The 19,115-nt window shown below is 38.8% G+C and overlaps 1 protein-coding gene across 3 annotated transcripts in view; it reads left to right on the forward strand.

Moving 5' to 3' along the window:
- Ctnnbl1 (catenin beta like 1) overlaps positions 1–19,115 on the forward strand; it is a 153,828-nt gene that overhangs the window by 65,806 nt on the left and 68,907 nt on the right. For all 3 annotated transcript variants that reach the window (XM_048349167.1, XM_048349168.1, XM_048349166.1), the window contains 4 exons: positions 2,505–2,596; positions 10,546–10,618; positions 10,858–10,916; positions 12,505–12,653. In XM_048349167.1, the coding sequence (XP_048205124.1) occupies positions 2,505–2,596; positions 10,546–10,618; positions 10,858–10,916; positions 12,505–12,653 (373 nt within the window). The remainder of the gene's footprint in view (positions 1–2,504; positions 2,597–10,545; positions 10,619–10,857; positions 10,917–12,504; positions 12,654–19,115) is intronic.

Genomic DNA, 19,115 nt, shown 5'->3' on the forward strand with positions numbered 1-19,115 from the left:
AAGTTGGAATTAGTGCAACTCTATATTTACAATGCTGTATCCCTACTAACTTGGCTGCACTTGTGTCTATGCTTGTTGACTGGATTCCTCAGCAGTGTTTCCCCTCTTCCTTCTCCCCCTTGATCTCCCCAGTGTTCCCTTTGCAAAGTGGCTGAAGCATTAGCCTTTTTTAAATTGTGCTTTGGGGTAGGCTTCTTTATCACTAGCCACTGTCTTATAAAACCAGAGAAGACATATCTATAAGCAGAGCTCAAGAAATGAATGAGGCCCAGTGGAAGCAGAAATTTTGATGAGATTAGATTTCCTTTCTGCTCCTTTGTGCTTACTAGATTTCTCTTGTCATTGTAGACTCTCTTCAGTGAGGATTATCACCAAGAAGGGAGAGGGGGATGGGTACCTAGGGAGCCAGGAAGGAGAGAGCACAGCAGTCAATGATTGGGAGTTGGCTGTAGTCAAGAGCCAGAATTTGGCATTGCCATCTCTTAGCCTAATGCTGTATTTCATGGAATAAAAAGTTTATCAAGGGGGGAAGTGAGGAAGAAAAATTGAAGGTGAATACTTTTGAAATATATTTTGAAAGAAGATGAATACAAGTGAAATAGCTTGTTTGCAGCTATGAAAATAGAACAATGAAACTTGTTGAATTGGGCTTGGGAGGAAGGGAAGAGGAGAAGAGAGCAATAGAGAGGGTAAGATTGATCAGAATATATTGTAAATGTGTGGAGATACCACAGTGAAATACCTCTCTGTATAACTAATGTAAGCTAATTCTTTTTAAGTTTATCAAAAGTCTTAAGCGGATGTAATAATAAAAGGGCCTGTTCTAGTGGAAAGAGCACCAGCCTGGAAGTCTGCAGAGGGCTGTCTGTGTCAGCTCAGGCAGTTCTTGCAGCTCAGAGTCACCTCTGCCTCCCTTAGTGAGCGTGAGTGTTTTGTCAGTCTGTGCTAGTCACTGGGGTAGATTTTGATGATTAGTCATGGCTAATTGATAGGAATTAGAATGGTGGGAAGGTCCAGTAGAGAAAGGAGAGATAATAATTACCAGGTGACAAATGGTAGAATAAGAGTCATTGAAAAGTACTGTGGGAGTAACAAGGAAGGGTCTCTCAAATTGCCCCATAGGAATAGGTATAAACTGATGTGAAATAAGCACAGTGGCTTATGCCTGTAATTCTAGCATTTTTTTTTGGAGCTAGAGAGCAAGAAGCTCATGGTTCAAGGCCAATGTGGCAAAAAAATAAATAAATAAATTATCCAGATCCTATCTCAACCAAGAAACCAGGTTTGGTACCTGTGGTCTTAGCTAGGCAAGAGGGAGAGATAGAAGATCACAGTCAGGAGCCAGCCCCTGACAAAACAAAACAAAAACAAACAAAAGGTATCCAAAAAATAACCAAAATTCTAAAGGACTGGGAGTGTGGTTTAAGTGTTATGCCTCTTCTTGTATGGCTGTGAGTTCACACCTCAGTAGCCTTAAAAAGAAGAGGAAGAGGAGGCGGAAGAAAAGAAAATGGCTGTGGGAGGGGAGTGATGGGAGATGGACCTGGAAAAGCAGGCTTGTCCAAAGTTTGGGAGATCTCGTAAACCATAGTAAGAAGTTTGGTTTTCTTTCCAGTAATCAACAGGAAACCACTGGAAGTTTAAGTGGTAGAATAAGACAAAGGTGTTGGAGATTAAAGTGGATACTTGCTTTTCTTCGGAAGTGTGAAAATAGTCTGTTCTCCCTCAAAGTGTGCCCAGTGTGTTCTGGGCATTGTGCTTAGGGAACACAGAACTGTGTTTGCTCTGTGTATACTCTTAAGATGGGAACAAAAGGGGCCCAAAAGGATGAGAAGCATTTATAAATGATTTCCTGATTGTCTTATTTTTGCTATCATAGTCATATAATAGCCTTTTTTGCCTCCTAATTTTAATTTTTCTGTTGAGCAGTTGGTTGGCTTTCACAGGAGACAGCAGGGCCAGTTACTGGCTCCCTAGTACCTGGCAGCCACCTCTGCCAGCATGGCCCTTGCCCCATGTGCACAGTTGTTTTGTTCATGTAGAAAACCAGGCCTGTATCCCTGGCAGTGTCCTTTGTCCACACAATTCCACAGAGGAACAGAAAATGGATGAATCAGAAAGGACAAAGCTGGATTCCCTATGCCCTGGTTTTCCCTGCAGTTTTTGCCTAGGCCACCATCTCTTTAGTTACTGGGCTCTGAGACTCTGTGGACTAAGTGAAGCCCTCCTAGACTGTATCTAGTGTTGATCTCTATTAGCATAGGAAACCTCTTGTTATCTCTTTGTGCGTTCCTTTATTTTCAGTTATGACTTTTACTTGTAATGTAACTTGAAGTAAGCCCACAGCAACCCCCCTGGTTAATCTTTAAATGACAGCACGGCATCTGGCTGGGAGGAATACAGGGAGGTGGGAAGAAGAGGAAAATGCTTGTCACGGGAAGCAAGCTGATTGCAGATGGAAGCAAAGTTGCCCTCCCCAGTGACTCGTGTCTGTCTCCCTGTAGCTATTGTAGAGAACATGGCTGAGTTCCGGCCGGAGGTGTGTACAGAGGCTGCCCAGCAGGGGCTTCTGCAGTGGCTCTTGAAGAGACTGAAGGTGAGTGTGGCATTGTGGCACTTTTGATCAAATCTCTCTTTCCTCTGGGCATGGTTGTTCGCAGTTGATAGAGATTGTGGGCCTCTAGATTTAGGATGTAGTAGGAAGTTTCTAGTACCTCTTACCCTTCTCTTTGTTTAGCTTTCTTTTCTTCTTAAAGGATCCCTTCTAGTTTCAGTTTTCAGAGGCAGCTGCTATTGACATTTAATCTACTCTTTCAGACATTTTCTATGCATTTATAGGAGAGTGTGATGTAGTATGTACCTTTCACAAACAAAATCATATGATTTTTCTTATGCTAATTGTTTTTTCACTGAAAATGGTTGCTTGATATTTTACAGATAATAAAATGAATTTAACATTTCCCATTTCTATGGCTTTGCCTGTTATAAACAGTGCAATCATCATATACATACTGTATGCGATGTGTCTGTATCCTTATACACTCTTGCACACTGGTTTTAGCTTGTCAGTTCAATAAAGTCCTAGAACTCATGCAGGGCACTGGTGGCCTGTAATCATAGATAGTCAAAAGGCTGAGATCTGAGGTAAGAAGAGGTATGGGGGGAGAGGGCATGTGTTAAAGCCCTAAGATTAAAATATATAAAATAATCCAGTAGTATTTGTCTCTGTGAAGTCAGGACAAAGTTTCCACACTTATTTGGAACTTACTACTAATTTGAGAATCCTCCATTAAATCTCCCCTGTCCTTTGAAAGGTATGGAAACTTGACGTTTTTCTCCTCTTCTTCTTCTTTTTTGAACTGGTTACATAGAAAGGGAAATTGAAACCTCTGGGTGTTTAGCTTGGATTCCATTACCCTTATGACAGTAATAAAGAGGTCCATTTGGTATTTTAGCACACTATTGACTCATGCCTTCCAGGCACAGCATTTATGTAATCCTCTGGGCATAAATAGCTATGTTTCTGTCTCTAAAACAGTTTTTCAAGGGTTCAAGGTATTTAAACATTAAAATGCTATTTGGTTATTTTACTAGTAAGCAAATTCTCTTAGAAAAACCATGTACTGCCCAGAACATTAAGGGAAGTACTTCCTTAAGGAAATCCTATTTAAGGCTGAGGCAAACAAGAAGGTATGTCTGTAAAACTGATGCTTTGCTCTTGTTTTTCTGTCTGAGGAGGAACTTCTAACACACACACACACACACACACACACACACGACTATCAAGCAGACTCTTTTGACTTCCCTATGAGCTATGACACTGTCTCTTGTTAGCCTGGTCCCTTGTCTAGTCTGTTTTCTCATTTAAAAAAAAGTGAGGATCCTTACCTAGGCACCAGTGGCTTACACTGTAATCCTAGGTTCTGAGGGTTACAGTTCAAAGCAAGTCAGGGCAGGGAAGTCCCTGAGACTCTTAAAGCCAAATAAACTCTACCTCCCCCCCACCCCCCCCCCAAAAAAAAGCTAGAAGAGGAGCTGTGAAAAGCTTAGGGACAGTGCCCTGAGTTAAATCCTCAGGACTGGCACAATGAATGAATGAATGAATGAATGAATGAACGAACGAATATTGTCTTCCCCACCTTACCAGTTTTGAGAGGCCATTGTGAAGATGTAATAATGCTTTTTAAATCGCAAAGATCTATATCATCATGAGTTTCAGCTGCAAGATTGTACTAATACCACTAGTGGAACTTAGATTTTTTTTTTTTGCCAGTCCTGGGCCTTGGACTCAGGGCCTGAGCACTGTCCCTGGCTTCTTTTTGCTCAAGGCTAGTACTCTGCCACTTGAGCCACAGCGCCACTTCTAGCTTTTTTCTTTTTTTTTTTTTTTGCCAGTCCTGGGCCTTGGACTCAGGGCCTGAGCACTGTCCCTGGCTTCTTTTTGCTCAAGGGTAGCACTCTGCCACTGGAGTCACAGCACCACTTCTGGCCATTTTCTGTATATGTGGTGCTGGGGAATCAAACCCAGGGCTTCATGTATGCGAGGCAAGCGCTCTTGCCACTAGGCCATATTCCCAGCCCTAGCTTTTTTCTATATATGTGGTACTGAGGAATTGAACCCAGGGCTTCATGTATAGGAGACGAGCATTCTTCCACAAGGCCATATTCCCAGCCCACTAGTGGAACTTGGAAAACCTCAGATTCCTAGACTACACTCCAGACCTACTCTCCCAGTCTCTGCAGTGGGTATATGTTAGAATAGTTCCCCATATAATTCCATTGTTCAGCCCTCACTTCCATCCACTGTATCTAGAAATGTGGATCATCTTCTTGCCCTTTCTTATCCTGTAGACTGATGTGAAATGCTCCATTTAAGAAAGTACCTATGGTGATGCTACAGCTGCTATCTCTTTATCCACTTTCTCTGCCTAAATTTAAAGAATTCTGGCTTGACTCATTCCAGTCTTTTCACTTTCCAGTTGTAAAACATTGGCCTTCCTCACCTATTAAGTATCTCTTTTACCTGTCCTCTGCAAAATCTGCTCTGTCTTGACCTCCAGCTTTGTTAATGCTCCTCCTACTTTACTAAGATGTGTGTGTGTATGTGTGTGTGTTTCTAAATTGGATACAACTTTTCATGTGAAACTTAATGGCTTGGGGGCATGGCTTAAGCATCAAAACACTTGCTTAACATGTGAGGCACTGGGTTCAATCTTTAGTACTGGGCAAAAAGCAAAGGGGGAGCATGAGATATCCTAAATCTTTATATAAGGATTCATCACTTTTAGAACAGAAAAGAAATGTGTAAGTTCTGTTGCATTTATCTGTAACGAAAAGTAGCCAGGCACCAGTGGCTAATGCCTCTAATCCTAGCTACTCAGGAGGCTGAGGTCTAAGGATCTTGATTCAAAGAAGGAAAGTTTGTGAGACACTTTGTTTTTTGCCAGTCCTGGGGCCTGAACTCAGGGCCTGAGCACTGTCCCTGGCTTCTTTTTGCTCAAGGCTAGCACTCTACCATTTGAGCCACAGTGCCAGTTCCGGCTTTTTTTTTTTTTTTTCTATATATGTGGTGCTGAGGAATCGAACCCAGGACTTCATGTATGTGAGGTGAGCACTTTACCACTAGGCCATATTCCCAGCCCTGTGAGACACTTTATCTGTAGTTAACCCTCCCCCCACCCAAAAAAAAAAAGCTGAGATGCAAGTGGAGCTGTAGCTCAAGTGGTAGAGAGTGCTAGCCTTTGAGCAGAAAAGCTAAGGGACAGCGCCCCCAGCACCCTCATCCCTAAGTTTAAGCCCCAGGACCAGCACCTCTCTCTCTCTCTCTCTGTAAAGAACTAAAAATATTAGATTCCTTGTCTAAGCCCATGAAACTAGAGATAGAGCTGAGTTAAAACCTGTGCCTCTAGCATTTCTTGCATATTCTTTCCATAGCACTGCCTTGCCCCAGCCTGTCCTGCTCTCTCTTTTCTGAAATCTAGTCCATCCTTTTTTTCCCCCTGATGTTTTTCTCATGCAAGTTAACAGTCTGGCTTCCAATGTTTACCAAAACTGCATGACACCCTTTGGAACACCTTTTCTTGATCTGTGAGGTGAAAGTAATTCCATCCCCTGGCAGACTTCTATGCTACATGTGCTAATTTTTCTGTCTCCAAATGTCCTTAAATTCCATAAGAACAAAGACTGGGTCTCTGCTGTATTTGCAGTCTTCGCAGTTGCTTACACAATGTGGCTCTAAGTGGCAGCCTCGGTGTCAACTGGCAACTTGTTTTTTTAAAAAAAATGGAGATTTTTGAGTCCCTTGAATGTTCACTGACTTGTCAAAGATGAGGGTGGGGTCCAGCACCCTATAGGTATTTTAAAAATCTTTCCTGCTGACTAGAATGTGAGAGGAATGTAAGTAAAGTCTTGAGGACCAAAATTCTAGCATGCTATGCCTAGATTGCTGGATAAAACCTTACTATTTGATTAGCCCATATTTATTCAGTAATCCTTAAGCAATTCTTAAGAGAATGGCACATTGATGACAGACAGTTTAGACTTGGATTTCTCCATGCATACTGGTAGGCTAGCAGTACATAGAGATATTCATGGATTTTTCATGAAACCTCCCTAATTTGTTCTAATGAGGATAAAACCCATTGTGGATGATTGCATTAAACAGATTAGCAGGTAAGGAGATAACTTAGTGGGAGAGACACTCCATTGCATAACAGGTCATATTTTTAAATGGGGAGTAGGAACTTATTAGGATATTATATGTTGTTGAAAATGACACCCAAACCAAATGTTTTGCTTTTCTTTTCTGAAGAAGCAAAATTAAGATTTCCACTCATTTCCCAGTTAATGCTTTAGAGCAGTATTTAGCATATGAGTTAATGAATAAGATTTGGCTGTTACATAACTGGTACAACTGTCTGATGCAAAAGTCTTAGCCCCTAGTGACCAGAGGTTATAATTTTGCAGGACCCAATCTGCTTTGACAGTTGTACAGGGCTGTACAACTGTCTGAAACTGCCTTATGTGTTTCAGGGGCCAGAGGTGAGCTGCAGATATAACCTGCAGCTTCTGGCTGCGGGAGGTAGCATAATTGTTTTGTACTTTCCAAAAAGCAGCAGCTTCACAAAAGGTGAAGTTTAATTTTATTCAAGGCTGTACATGCTAAGTACAAACCTATGCTTGACTCTGTAATTACCCTGACAGCTGAAGGATTTAGGATCACCAGGCTCCTGGATACAAAAGAGCCCTACAAGTTCCAAGTTTCACTGGTTTACTTTGCAAGTAAACCAACAGACTTGCTGAGTGAATTTTTCTTTTTCCTGGTTTTGATCGTCTTTTTATAATTTGGAAGTTTGGTGTTTTGTAATCTCTGAGATTTAAAAGAAATAAAATATATTTGGTAAGTTTTGTCTTTTGTCTAGGAGTGGAAGATTATTCTCTTCCCTGATGACCTAGTTTCTTTTATATCTTTTCCACCAGATTAAACTGTTATTGTCACCATCATTATCATGGCTATTTTCCCCATCTGATAAATTCATAAATTAACTGCCCATTCCATGCAAGATGTTTCTCTAGATTCTTGCATACATATTTCTAATCCTCATAAGCAGCCCTGACAATAGCATACAGATGTCCCTCATTTACAGATGAAGAATTCTAGGGTAGGGAAATAAATGCCTTGCCAAAACCCAGAGCCAGTGAGAGTTGGGCTAAGTTTCTCCAAAGTGGCCTCTTGCCAATCTGCTTCCAGCTGGCACCATACTCTGGTTGTGAGGCACTTTGTGCTGCTTTTTAAATAAAAATGCTTATACTTAAAGAGAAAGTGAAAAAAATCATGATTCATCACAATATTGCCATAATTGGAAATGCCTTGAAATGTAAGACAGCAAGAGCTAGGAATTTTGGGAGGAGCCAATAATCCTCAGTAAAGGGTACTCAGCTTTTGGGGCCCAGTATTATATATATTTAATGGAGTCACTTCCTAAGGAAGACGTGACAGCATAGGAGACATTGGCTTAGAGAGGCACATTCATTTAACCAAGATCATATCACTGGTGAGCCATTAGAGCTGAGATTCTAACTCAGATAATTCTGAGTCCAGTTATCCAAGAGACCCTTAGCACGTACTGTGTGGTAGGTACTTGTACATTTTCCTATTTAATTCTTACAACTCTCCAAAGAAATCTAATTTTTTAAATTTCTATTTTACCAGTGAAAAACCAGACCATGAAATGTTACATGGTTATAGAGCCCTGTAGCTGGTTCAGGTTCTCTTACGAGTCTCGGTTGTTTGTTACTTTGGCAAAATTTAGTATTGAACTTGAGACCTTCTTCTTGCTAGGCAAGTACTTAACCATTTGGGCCACACCTTTAGTCAACATTTCAATAATTTTGCTTTCACAGCACCCCATGCTAAAAAGCACCTACCAGTCCTGTTAAGTAAAGTCCAAACAATTTAATGTCTACATATGTCCTCACAACTTAGTAGCTATTGAAAGAAAATGAGGTTTTATTTCATTCTTAAATACCACAGTTCTTTACTAGTGGTTCTTCCACCTTTTGGGCACTATACAACTTTCCAAGCCTTGGCATTTGATTGAACACTGCCACCCTCGTTCTCAATCCATACTGATATTCACTCTGTTCCTCAATCACAGAAACTGTCAAAAGCTTTCTTCACAAAGTTAGATGTCAGCAAAAGAAACCAGCCATGTGCTGTATAGATGTCAGGTGTCCACCATGCTTTCAGCCTGCAGTGAATTCAAGATGGCGCCCTAGTTGTCTCATTGTAGGTTGGCTATAAAATTTGTGGCACATAGGTAAGTGTCACAATGAGGATTCCTTCAGTGTCCATTTATTTATTTATTTATTTGTTTATTTATTTATTTATTTATTTGTGCTTTACTGTGTTTACTTCATAAAATTAGCTTGAATTTCATGTAGTATTTTCAAATGCTATAATAATGGACACGATTCAGATTTAATTCATCTTCATTTGTTGCTGTGCTAAATCGTGTGTCTTGAATAAGCACCCACTAATATTTATGGAAAGGAAGAAAAAACACTTATCTAACTTGGAGTTTATAAAATTCAGTGAAGGACAAGAGGCACTGGGAGCCCAGAAAGACTCTTGCTATAGTGGCCTGATATCTGTCGGCTCTTTTAGTTCTTCTCTTGTTTCAAAGAAGAGCCCTAGTCCTTATAAAGCTGCAGAGGATTTGGTTTGACTAAAATAATTTAAAATGTAATAGTACTGCTTGGGACCTAAATAATCTGTATAGTTTTATTAGCAAATAGAGATACTTAACCATAGCTTCCCACATTTGTGTTTTGATTTTTGTAAAAACCATCTTTCTTAAAGTGAAACACACCATAGATTGCATTTAAGCTCCAGGTGTTAGACAATTTCTTGAAAGAATGCCTCCAGCTTGCCCCAGGAGCATACCATGCAGTCAGCATGTCTTAGACCTTGCGTGTGTAGATCTTTTTACCTCAGATAGGTCAGACCTGGTCAGCCTTCTGAAAGGCTGCACTTTGACTTGATGAGAAAGGACGTGCACAGAAAACTGAAAAGGTGCTGAATATTGCTTGATTAGGCACCGCTTTTCCTTCTTTAGCACAAAATCAATATTGAAAAGGAACTGTGAGTGGCATGAGAGTGATGGAAGTGTTAGCTCCAAGATAAACATTTTCCCTGTCCTTTGCAGGTACAAAAATTATTTGTCATTTCAAAAACCCAGATACATAGCAAAGGCTGCTGCTGATTAACAGGCGTTGTTCAGGTATCTGGGAACCGTAAATAAAAACACATCGATGAGACTTGCTCACTCACTCTCTCTATTTTTCTCTCTGTACCCTTGTCCAAGGGCCGTTGTTAATGGTGAGATATTTAAGTCTCACTGCTACTGAAGCAACAGTGTGGATGGCCATGAAAGATAGTCCGTGGAATAGATGCATCCCCACTGAATCTGCACGTAGCAGAGCACACAGCAGGGAAAGAATTGTGGGTAGTAATTTAGGTGTTAAAATATTAACACATTTTTGCATATTTAATGTGGTTTCCTTTTTAAATAGTAGGCAGATTATGGCATACAAGCAAAAAGGTTTATGATTTCAAATTAAATTTTAAGCACTAAAAAAATCCAAATGGAGCCACTTTGTTATAAATATATTCAGCTAATCTAAGCAAGAAATTGCTTTCATTTCAATTTTTCTGATCATATATCAGCTAATTTACAGCCTGGTGTTATGGCAGTAACTTGTCTTAGAAAGTTCAAAATTTTGTCTCTGAACTCAAAGTGAGGTATGTGGGACAGCTTTGTGGGAGAGGTAGCATGTATGCCCTGAACAGCAGGAATGGGAGAGCCATGATGTCTGCCTGCCATTTCCTATGTAATACCTGGGTCTGGTCTACTGAGAGGCAGACTTTTAAAAAAATTTACCCGTAACCTGTCTTTTCCCTAATGTCCTCTCTTCTCTAACTTGTGAAAAATTTGTCCTAGCAAGACCCCTAATAGCTTTCTCATTTCTCTTATTTTCCCACAGGCAAAGATGCCTTTCGATGCCAACAAACTATATTGCAGTGAAGTGCTGGCCATATTGCTCCAGGACAATGATGGTGAGGCTCCCTCTCAGTATTGATATTCTGTTAGGATAGGAGCCCGGCTTGTTTCAGATCATGACAGCAAGCTCTCTTGCCTTTGGCATCCCCTTGCTTCCCCTCTCGCTCTCTGTGCAGCTTTTGTACTCTGTCAGACTGTATTGATTTTGTTTGCTGATGTATCCGTGTTAGACGGCTGTAAAATCTGACAGTTAGCTTCATTTTTTTTCTTTCCTCTCTCTTCCCCCCTCTTTCAGAAAACAGGGAATTGCTTGGAGAACTGGATGGAATCGATGTGCTTCTTCAGCAGTTATCCGTGAGTAATTCTTATGCTTCCTGTCTGCCATGAAGATACATGACTTGCTTTAAATGGGAGGTGGAGCTGGAAATTGTGGCAAGGATACCTACACCACATGATGGGAGCTAAAGAGAGCATGGGGCAGGTTGACAATTACCCCCCTTGGGTAGTTTGCTTCCTTTTCTTAGTCGTTGGCTCTGACCAATTATCACTGCAACCCTTTTATGGTTTGTCCTTGTCTCCTGATAGGACCTTGCCAGTCCTAACGTGATATGCTCTGCTTACTTGTGTTTTCTTGGCCCATGGCACCCAGTTACTCTCATTTAGTCCACTCCCAGCATTATTCACCTCCTTTTCTTTCAGTCTGCCACTGAAATGGAGTGTGTTTATGTGGGATCCAGATAAGGTGAGGGAGAACAAGTTCCAGCACAGTGGGCTGGAGGTCACAGAGGACAATGGGGAAGGACAGGGCACCGGATGCTGCAGTGAGAAAATGGAAACTGCCATTTGCTCCTTGGAAGAATTGTAAATCCAGTTGAAATGTTATTGTGCTAGAATTGTGTTACGATTTAACAAACCTCATCTGTGTTGTTCCAAAAACAGGAGTAAAAATAGATCATTTGGATAAAATCTTAAAAAGAGTGTTGAGTGTCTGACATGTCAGTTTACATACAGCTTCCATCTTGTTGCCAGCAGCCTGAGTTGGCTTGGCCTCCACCCCAAATATAGAGCTTTGAAATGTGAAGCTCTTTCCAATATGGGGAAGGTACTTAGTCCTTTTCCTGCAAGATTATTGATCGGCTCCTGCTAGGCTACAGGGGTATGCATACACTGTGAAAAGGCTTTCCTCCTCCCGCATGCTATTCATCTGTGGCAAAGACAGACCTTTTACTTTATGCCCTTCCCATGACTTGGGGCCCTTACTATGGTGTGAGATTATGGTTATCTCTAGAAGGGGAGGAAAGTTGAGATGGTTGGGTTGTGAAAGTGTAAGGATTTGAGGCTGACTGGCAGAATTATTTCTTGACACAAATAGTGGTTTCAGGAGTGCTTGCTTTAATTGTTTAACAATGGTTTTTTTTTTGGGGGGGGGGCGGTGGTTGGTGCTAGTCCTGGGGCCTGAACTCGGGGCTTGGGCACTGTCCCAGTGCCACTTCCAGCTTTTTCTATTTTTGTGGTAATGAGGAATCGAACCTAGGGCTTCATACATGCTAGGCAAGCACTCTACCACTAAGCCACATTCTGAGCCCCATGATGCATGTTTTTTAATGGAGTTTTCTTAATTTCTACTATATTTCATAGTAAAAAGGTTTTGGGTTGTTTTGCTTTTTCTTTAAGAAAGTCTGCCTCCTTGGAACTGTCAGTCGTTCTGACCATTCAGTGGTCTCAGCTGAGTATTTTATGTTTTTGCATAAACTCATAGCCATTCACTGAATATGAGTGGTTCAAAATGGAAACTGATGAGAGTTTTGTTTGGTTAGTTTCTGTCTCCTCACTTGTGGTTGTAGGATTATCATGACAGACAAGCCTTGGAAATTGTTGACTAGTGGCTGATGAAAGGCCATTCTCTTATGGAACTGTGTGTTCTGCTGTCTTTCCTTGACAGGTGTTTAAGAGACACAATCCCAGCACCGCTGAGGAGCAGGAGATGATGGAGAATCTGTTTGATTCCCTCTGTTCCTGTCTGATGCTCAGTTCCAATCGTGAGCGCTTCCTGAAGGGTGAGGGCCTTCAGCTGATGAACCTCATGCTCAGGTATGTCTTTGAGCCCCTGGCTCACCCATCTCTTTTGCCTGGATTTAAGAATATATATCTATAGTCTTTTATTCTCTCAAGTGTTGCATATATGCAGAATAGTAGTTATTTGTAGATGTATTATACAAATATTTGTGAATGTGTGTGTGTGTGTGTGTGTGTTTGTGGCTGTCTGTCTGTCTGTCTCAGTCATAGGTCATTAACTCAAGGCCTGGGTGCTGTCCCTGAGCCTTTTTGTTCAGGCTATCAGTCTGCCACTTTGAGCCCCAGCACCATTTCTGGCTTTCAGGTAGTTAATTGGAGCTAAGAGTCTCACAGACTTTCCTACCCAGGCTGGCTTTGAACCACAATCCTCAGATCTCAGTAGCTAGGATCACAGGTGTGAGGCATTAGTGCCCAGCTTTTGGTAGATCCTTTTTATAGTTAGAATTGCTGAATAAAAGACTATATTAGGTTGCTTGTTCCTATCTCTACACTTAGCCCAATTTTCAGTAGATCCTCCATAGACCTATCTATTCCATATTTGTCTATATTTTTGTTATTGACAGCATAGTCATATTTTGCATTTATACATACCATAATAAGTTGTTCATATGCTGTGTGCCTAACCCTAGGGAAGATAAAAACATGTCAGACAGTTCTGGAGCTTTGGTTTGTAGTACTCGTATATCTTTTTATACATTCTGTCTTTAAGGTTGACATCCTGCTTAGCTTTTTAGTTATTACACAGAATCTAAAAGCTAGAGGGAGATAGTTTGCACTGGTAATGTTGTTAAGAAATCTAGCTTCTAGGAAGAATAGAAAATTAGGGTGAGGGTAACCAGAGTGGTGTATAGAATTGAGGAACTAATTTTTTTTTCAATTGAAAGATAGTGGAATGAAATTTGCAAGACACTGGTTGTAATACTGCAATCACTGTGATTATTCTTTATGAAATTGAGCCAGAGCCTTTCATTTCAAAATTTTATTCATAGACACTGGGAAATTCTGTTGAATTAAGGATACTCCTTTAATTTTTTCATAAATTTGACAGATATTAAGTATGATTTAGACTATAGACATACAAAATTACTGTTAAGTTATTGGAAAGGTACTGTGTTAAGTGTCAGGCTGACACAGAAATAACTTAAGATGGAATCCGTATACGCTCAAAAAAACTGCTCAAACACAAGCCAGTCTTTAAGTATTATTGTCTACTTTTTTTTCCACAATATTTGAGGCCTGCCACCCATGTAATTATCTATTATTCTGTTCGTTTTTGGACTTCACATGCTATTTTTCAAACTGTGACATAATCTTTGTAAGAGTTCAGTAACTATATAAGGTATTTCAAGAGATACCACTTAGTATTCTATTGTTACTACTGAAGCTCTTTGCAATAATTTGCTATCGTAACAAACTTGACAGTGACCATTTGTGTACTTAAAATGATGTTAGTATTATTGAAGTATGTATTTCTAAAATTATTTACAAGGCTTGCAGAGGGCTGAAAGGAGTTTTTCATCTAGTTCCTAGTAGATGTTGGATTGACTGAAAAATCTTCCTTTGAGAAATAGTTTTAAAAACAATTCTTTTTTAACGTGCAGATATGGGTTTAGAAAATTACATAGAGACCTTTACGGTTTAGCTGATTCTAGCTACTTTCCTTTCTTATTTATTTATCTTCTTTGGCCTTCTAATTGCCTGTCCTTTTGTTGAAATGACCCACCTTCTCAAGCAAACAGCATATAGGAAGGCACATTTGGCTTTTTGGGTCTTCTCACCTTAAACTACACTCTGCAGGGACTTTCCCCTAAGCTTCTTAAAGGTCTGAACTGCCAATGTGTTTGGATGGATGAGTGCAGCTATGAAGTGATGAATTCCTGTAGCATATGGCTTGGTAATGTGCACCAGTGGGGAGCTGAATAAATAACCAGAAATATGGATTATTCAAACAGGAATGCTGAGTTTCTGGGAGGCTAATTAAAGAAGAGCTCCAAAAAGACTAGACACAGTACCTTTCTAGGATCACTTCACTTTTCATTTTTGAATGCTGATGTTGCTGCTGGATTTCTCTCTTTTGCATTAATTATCTATATTAGCAGATTCAGCATTTCCTTTTGTCTCTTTCCATGCTCTTTGTTCTGAATTGTTTTTCTTCTTTAGATTCCCAAATGGAAAATTTAAGTAGGAATGAATTTTTCCCTTTACTATATATACCCTTTCTGATTTAGTGCGAACTGCTAAGTTTGCTCTCTCTCCAGAGAGTGCCCATTCAATATTGGCTGTAACCTGAGAAGTCAGGAAGATTTCTGTGGTTCCATTGCCCCTAACTACAAATTTTTACCTTGATTCTGTTGTTCATCAGATATTTAAATAATGCTCATTTGGAGAGGTGTATATTGGTGAGGGGAGGGCTTTGGAGCTCAGATTAAATGCATGTTTTCACTTTCTAGCTCTGGATATTTGGTGAGTTATTGTAACCCTTCTAACTGTCTGACCCCTAGCCTTTGCATCTGAAAAAAATGAGAGCAATAATGTTGAATTTGTGGGGGGATCTCTCTCTCTCTCTCTCTCTCTCTCTCTCTCTCTCTCTCTCTGTTGCACTATGTACAGTGGAACAATTCGGCAGCTATTAAAACACTGATAAGGCACTACTTTGAAACTTTAATATTGTTGATGTTTTATGTTAAGTGTTAGGCTTATACAGAGTGGACTAGACTGGAGTCTACCTTTAAGAAGGTCACAGGTTAGTAAAAGAGGCAGATATTAAATAATTAAAATATAATTTAATGAGATAACTATTAAGAGGAACAGTTTTCTGTTTATGTGTGCAGTAGATGTTTTTAAACATTTTGATTATTGATGAAGAAAGGTCATAATTTGTACACACACCTTCACATGCATACACATACTTCAGCCTACATATATACCAATCTGATGTTTTATCAACTTCGTTAAGACATTATATATATACATACACAGTAAAATGCACCTGTTTAAAGTTTTCAATTTAATTTTAGCAAATTATAAACATTTGTTTCCTTTCACAGTAAGAGCTGCAGCAGCACTGTCTATGTTAAAAGAAGTAAAATTAATTGTAATGTTTTAGTTTGTCCAGTATATCTGGAATGATCATTCCTTCATATATCCCATAAAGTTATTAGCTAGCCATTTTTAAAAAAATTTTTTTTCAAATTTTTATTATCAAACTGATGTACAGAGAGGTTAGTTTCATACATTAGGCATTGGATACATTTCTAGCTAGCCATTTTATGTTCTTTGTTTTTTGCTGAATCTTTGAAATTATCTGAACTTAATGGCTTGTGGCTACCATATTTGACAGTAAATAACTAGATCACTTTTAATCACCCCCAAAATTCTCTTTATGTATTTTGCTATCAGCTCCTGCCCATCCATCTAGACCCAAGCAACTACTCTCATTCTAGACTTTTATAGAAGTGGAGTTATACTGTATGGTTTTCCCTCTAGCTTCCTTGACTCAACTGATTGTTTTGGTTTAGATCTATCAAGTGGATGCTTTCTCATCATGCTTAGTAGTATTCTACTAAATCTCCACCTTCTACTATGTCAGTTTATTTATTATTTGTTGTTGAATATTTGAGTTGTTTTCCAGTGTTTTGCCATAAAAAATAAAGCAGCTAAAAACGTCTTTGGATAAACATATATTTTCATTTCTCTTGGAAAATTAACCTGGGAGTAGAATGAATGAGTTATATGGTAAATGTGTTCACTATTAGAAACTACCGAGCTGGGGGCTGGGGATGTGCTCATTGGTAAACACTTCTCTAGCATGCAAGGGATCCTGAGAGAGAAACTGAGACAGAGACAGATACATACAACCAAGCCATTTTCCAAGATGATTGTGTCATTATATCTTCCCACCAGCAATTATTTCACATCCATCCTGACCAATAATTGGTCTTATCAGGCTTTAGTTTTAGCCACTTGAGTATATTGTGATTTTAATTTGCATTTACCTGAAGACTAATGACTGAAGATCTTTTTTTTTTTATGAATAATGACCTATCATATCTTTTGCTAAAATCTGTTTAACTCTTTTGTACATTTTTAGGTTGAGTTTTTTAAGTGTTCTGTATTCTAAATACAAATATTTACCAGACTCTTTACCTGACTTATATAACTGTAACCCTTCTGTACATCACCTTTATAATAACAATAATTTTTAAATGTTAGAAAACTTCCCGTGTTCAACAATGGGAAACTGCCTAAATAAATTATAAAGCAGCCAAAAATAATAATAAATTTACCAGATAACATGCTTTGGAAATATTTTCTTCTCCTTGTCTGTAGCTTGCTTTTTATTTCTGAACTGTATCCTTTAAAGTGTCAAAAGCTTTTCTTTGAAGTCCAATTACAAAATATTATCATTTTTCCCTGTCTGTCCTACTGTTCTGAGTGCTAGATTACAGGTATACATCACCATGCCTATCAATCCTTATATAAATCATTTATAAACTGCATGCCTAACAAAAAGTCTCAAAAGTGTCTGTTTTGTTTTCTTTCAGAAGTTTTCACGTAAAAGTTTACAGTCCCTTTAGCTTAATTTTATAGATGTTATGATATAGGAAATGAAGATTTTTAGTTTTAACTTACTTAGTTTTGCACATAGATGTCAGTCTCACACCATTTATTCCAAATCCAATCTACATTCCATTAAATTATACCTTTGTGTAAAATTAATTTCTCATATACATATTGGTCTATTTCTGTTTTGTTTTGTTTTTTTTGCCAGTCCTGTGCCTTGGACTCAGGGCCTGAGCACTGTCCCTGGCTTCTTTATGCTCAAGGCTGCCCCTCTGCTACTTGAGCCATGGCACCACTTCTGGCCGTTTTCTATATATGTGGTGCTGGGGAATCGAACCCAGGGCTTCATGTGTATGAGGCAAGCACTCTTGCCACTAGGCCATATTCCCAGCCCCCACATATTGGTCTATTTCTATACCTTGTGATTACACTGATTGATTTGTTTATCATTTTGCTATCACATCTTATTGATTTTTATAGCATAATAAACTAAAGAAGCTAAATCTTGAAATCAGGTAGTGTTAGTTCTTATGAATGGGTTCATCTTTTCCAAAATTGTTGCTAATTATTCTATTTCTCAATTTCCCTTATCTTTCCTTATAATATTTAAAATCAGCCTGTCACTCTACAAAAACCCCACTGGGGTTTTGATTGTGATTGTATTGAATCTGTGTATCATTTTAGATCCTAATTCTGTTTTCCAATCCATGAACATGGTATATCACTCCATTCATGTAGGTCTTTGATTGCTTTCATTAATGTTCTGATTTTTAAAATACTTGATGTTTTATGCATTTCTAGACATTTTAATTTCATAAAATTTGTTAGTTTTGCTGTAAATTGTTCTTGTACTGTATTATAATTCCTTTTACTTTCTGCCCTTTAAGCCTCATAATTTCTCATGTTTAGCATTTGATATTTAAATTCATCTTTTCTTCTCAAACTTATTAGACATGATTGTAATTGTTGAGTTTCATAGTTTGTTTTTTTTGTGGTTTGTAGTGTTGTGCAGCTAGTCTTTGTTTAGAGAGTATCTTCTCTTTTCCCTTTCCTTTTTTGGTACCTTGATTCAAACTGAGGGTCTGAGCACTGTCCCTCGGCTTTTTTGCTCAAGGCTAGCACTCTGCTCTACACTATTCTGCTCTACTTTACACTCTACCTACCCAACTCTACTCTATTTGAGCCCCAGCTCCACTTTTGGCTTTTGATAGTATATTGGAGATTAGAATCTCATGGACTTGCTTGACTGGCCTGGTTTTGAACCATGATCCTCAGATCTCGGCCTCCTGAACAGCTAGGATTGCAGACATTATGCCCCTGGTACCCAGCCAGAGGGTTTGCTTTTGTAGAGAACCAGCTTTCCATCAGTCAAAGTATAGCTGGAAAATAAAAATTTGCATATAATTTATGGCCTGTATTATTACTTGAGTTAGCATTTTGTATTTTTATTCATCTTGCCTTTCAGGAAGTTAAAAATATCTTCTTAATATTGCTTAGCTTTATCCTATATTTCTAAGCACTGAAGTTATGTTTCCTTATTGTACTAATAGAAAATGTAGTCTGAAAATTTATTTTTCTGGTTTTGTGGTTTTCTTTATAGCTTTGAACATGGACAGTTTTAATAAATAGTCCAGGGATCTGTGAATATGATTTGTGTTTCTAGGATATCAAGTGCTATGATTATTTCCTAAATCAACTTTATAAATATATTCAGTCTTCTGTATCATTTGTTTTCTTATTTCTTTCTTTGGGCTTTCACTATAGTTGTGAGTTTTCCTCTATTCTTGAGTTTTATGCTTACTATATTCTATTTAGCTAGTTCAGCAAATACTAAGTATTTATACCCTAATCTTAGATTGTGTAATTTGTCATTGGTAGACTCTTTGATGTATATGATGGTGCTATTTTGGGTTC

The sequence above is a fragment of the Perognathus longimembris genome, chromosome 6 (assembly GCF_023159225.1).
Source record: "Perognathus longimembris pacificus isolate PPM17 chromosome 6, ASM2315922v1, whole genome shotgun sequence".
Classification (NCBI taxonomy): Eukaryota; Metazoa; Chordata; class Mammalia; order Rodentia; family Heteromyidae; genus Perognathus; species Perognathus longimembris.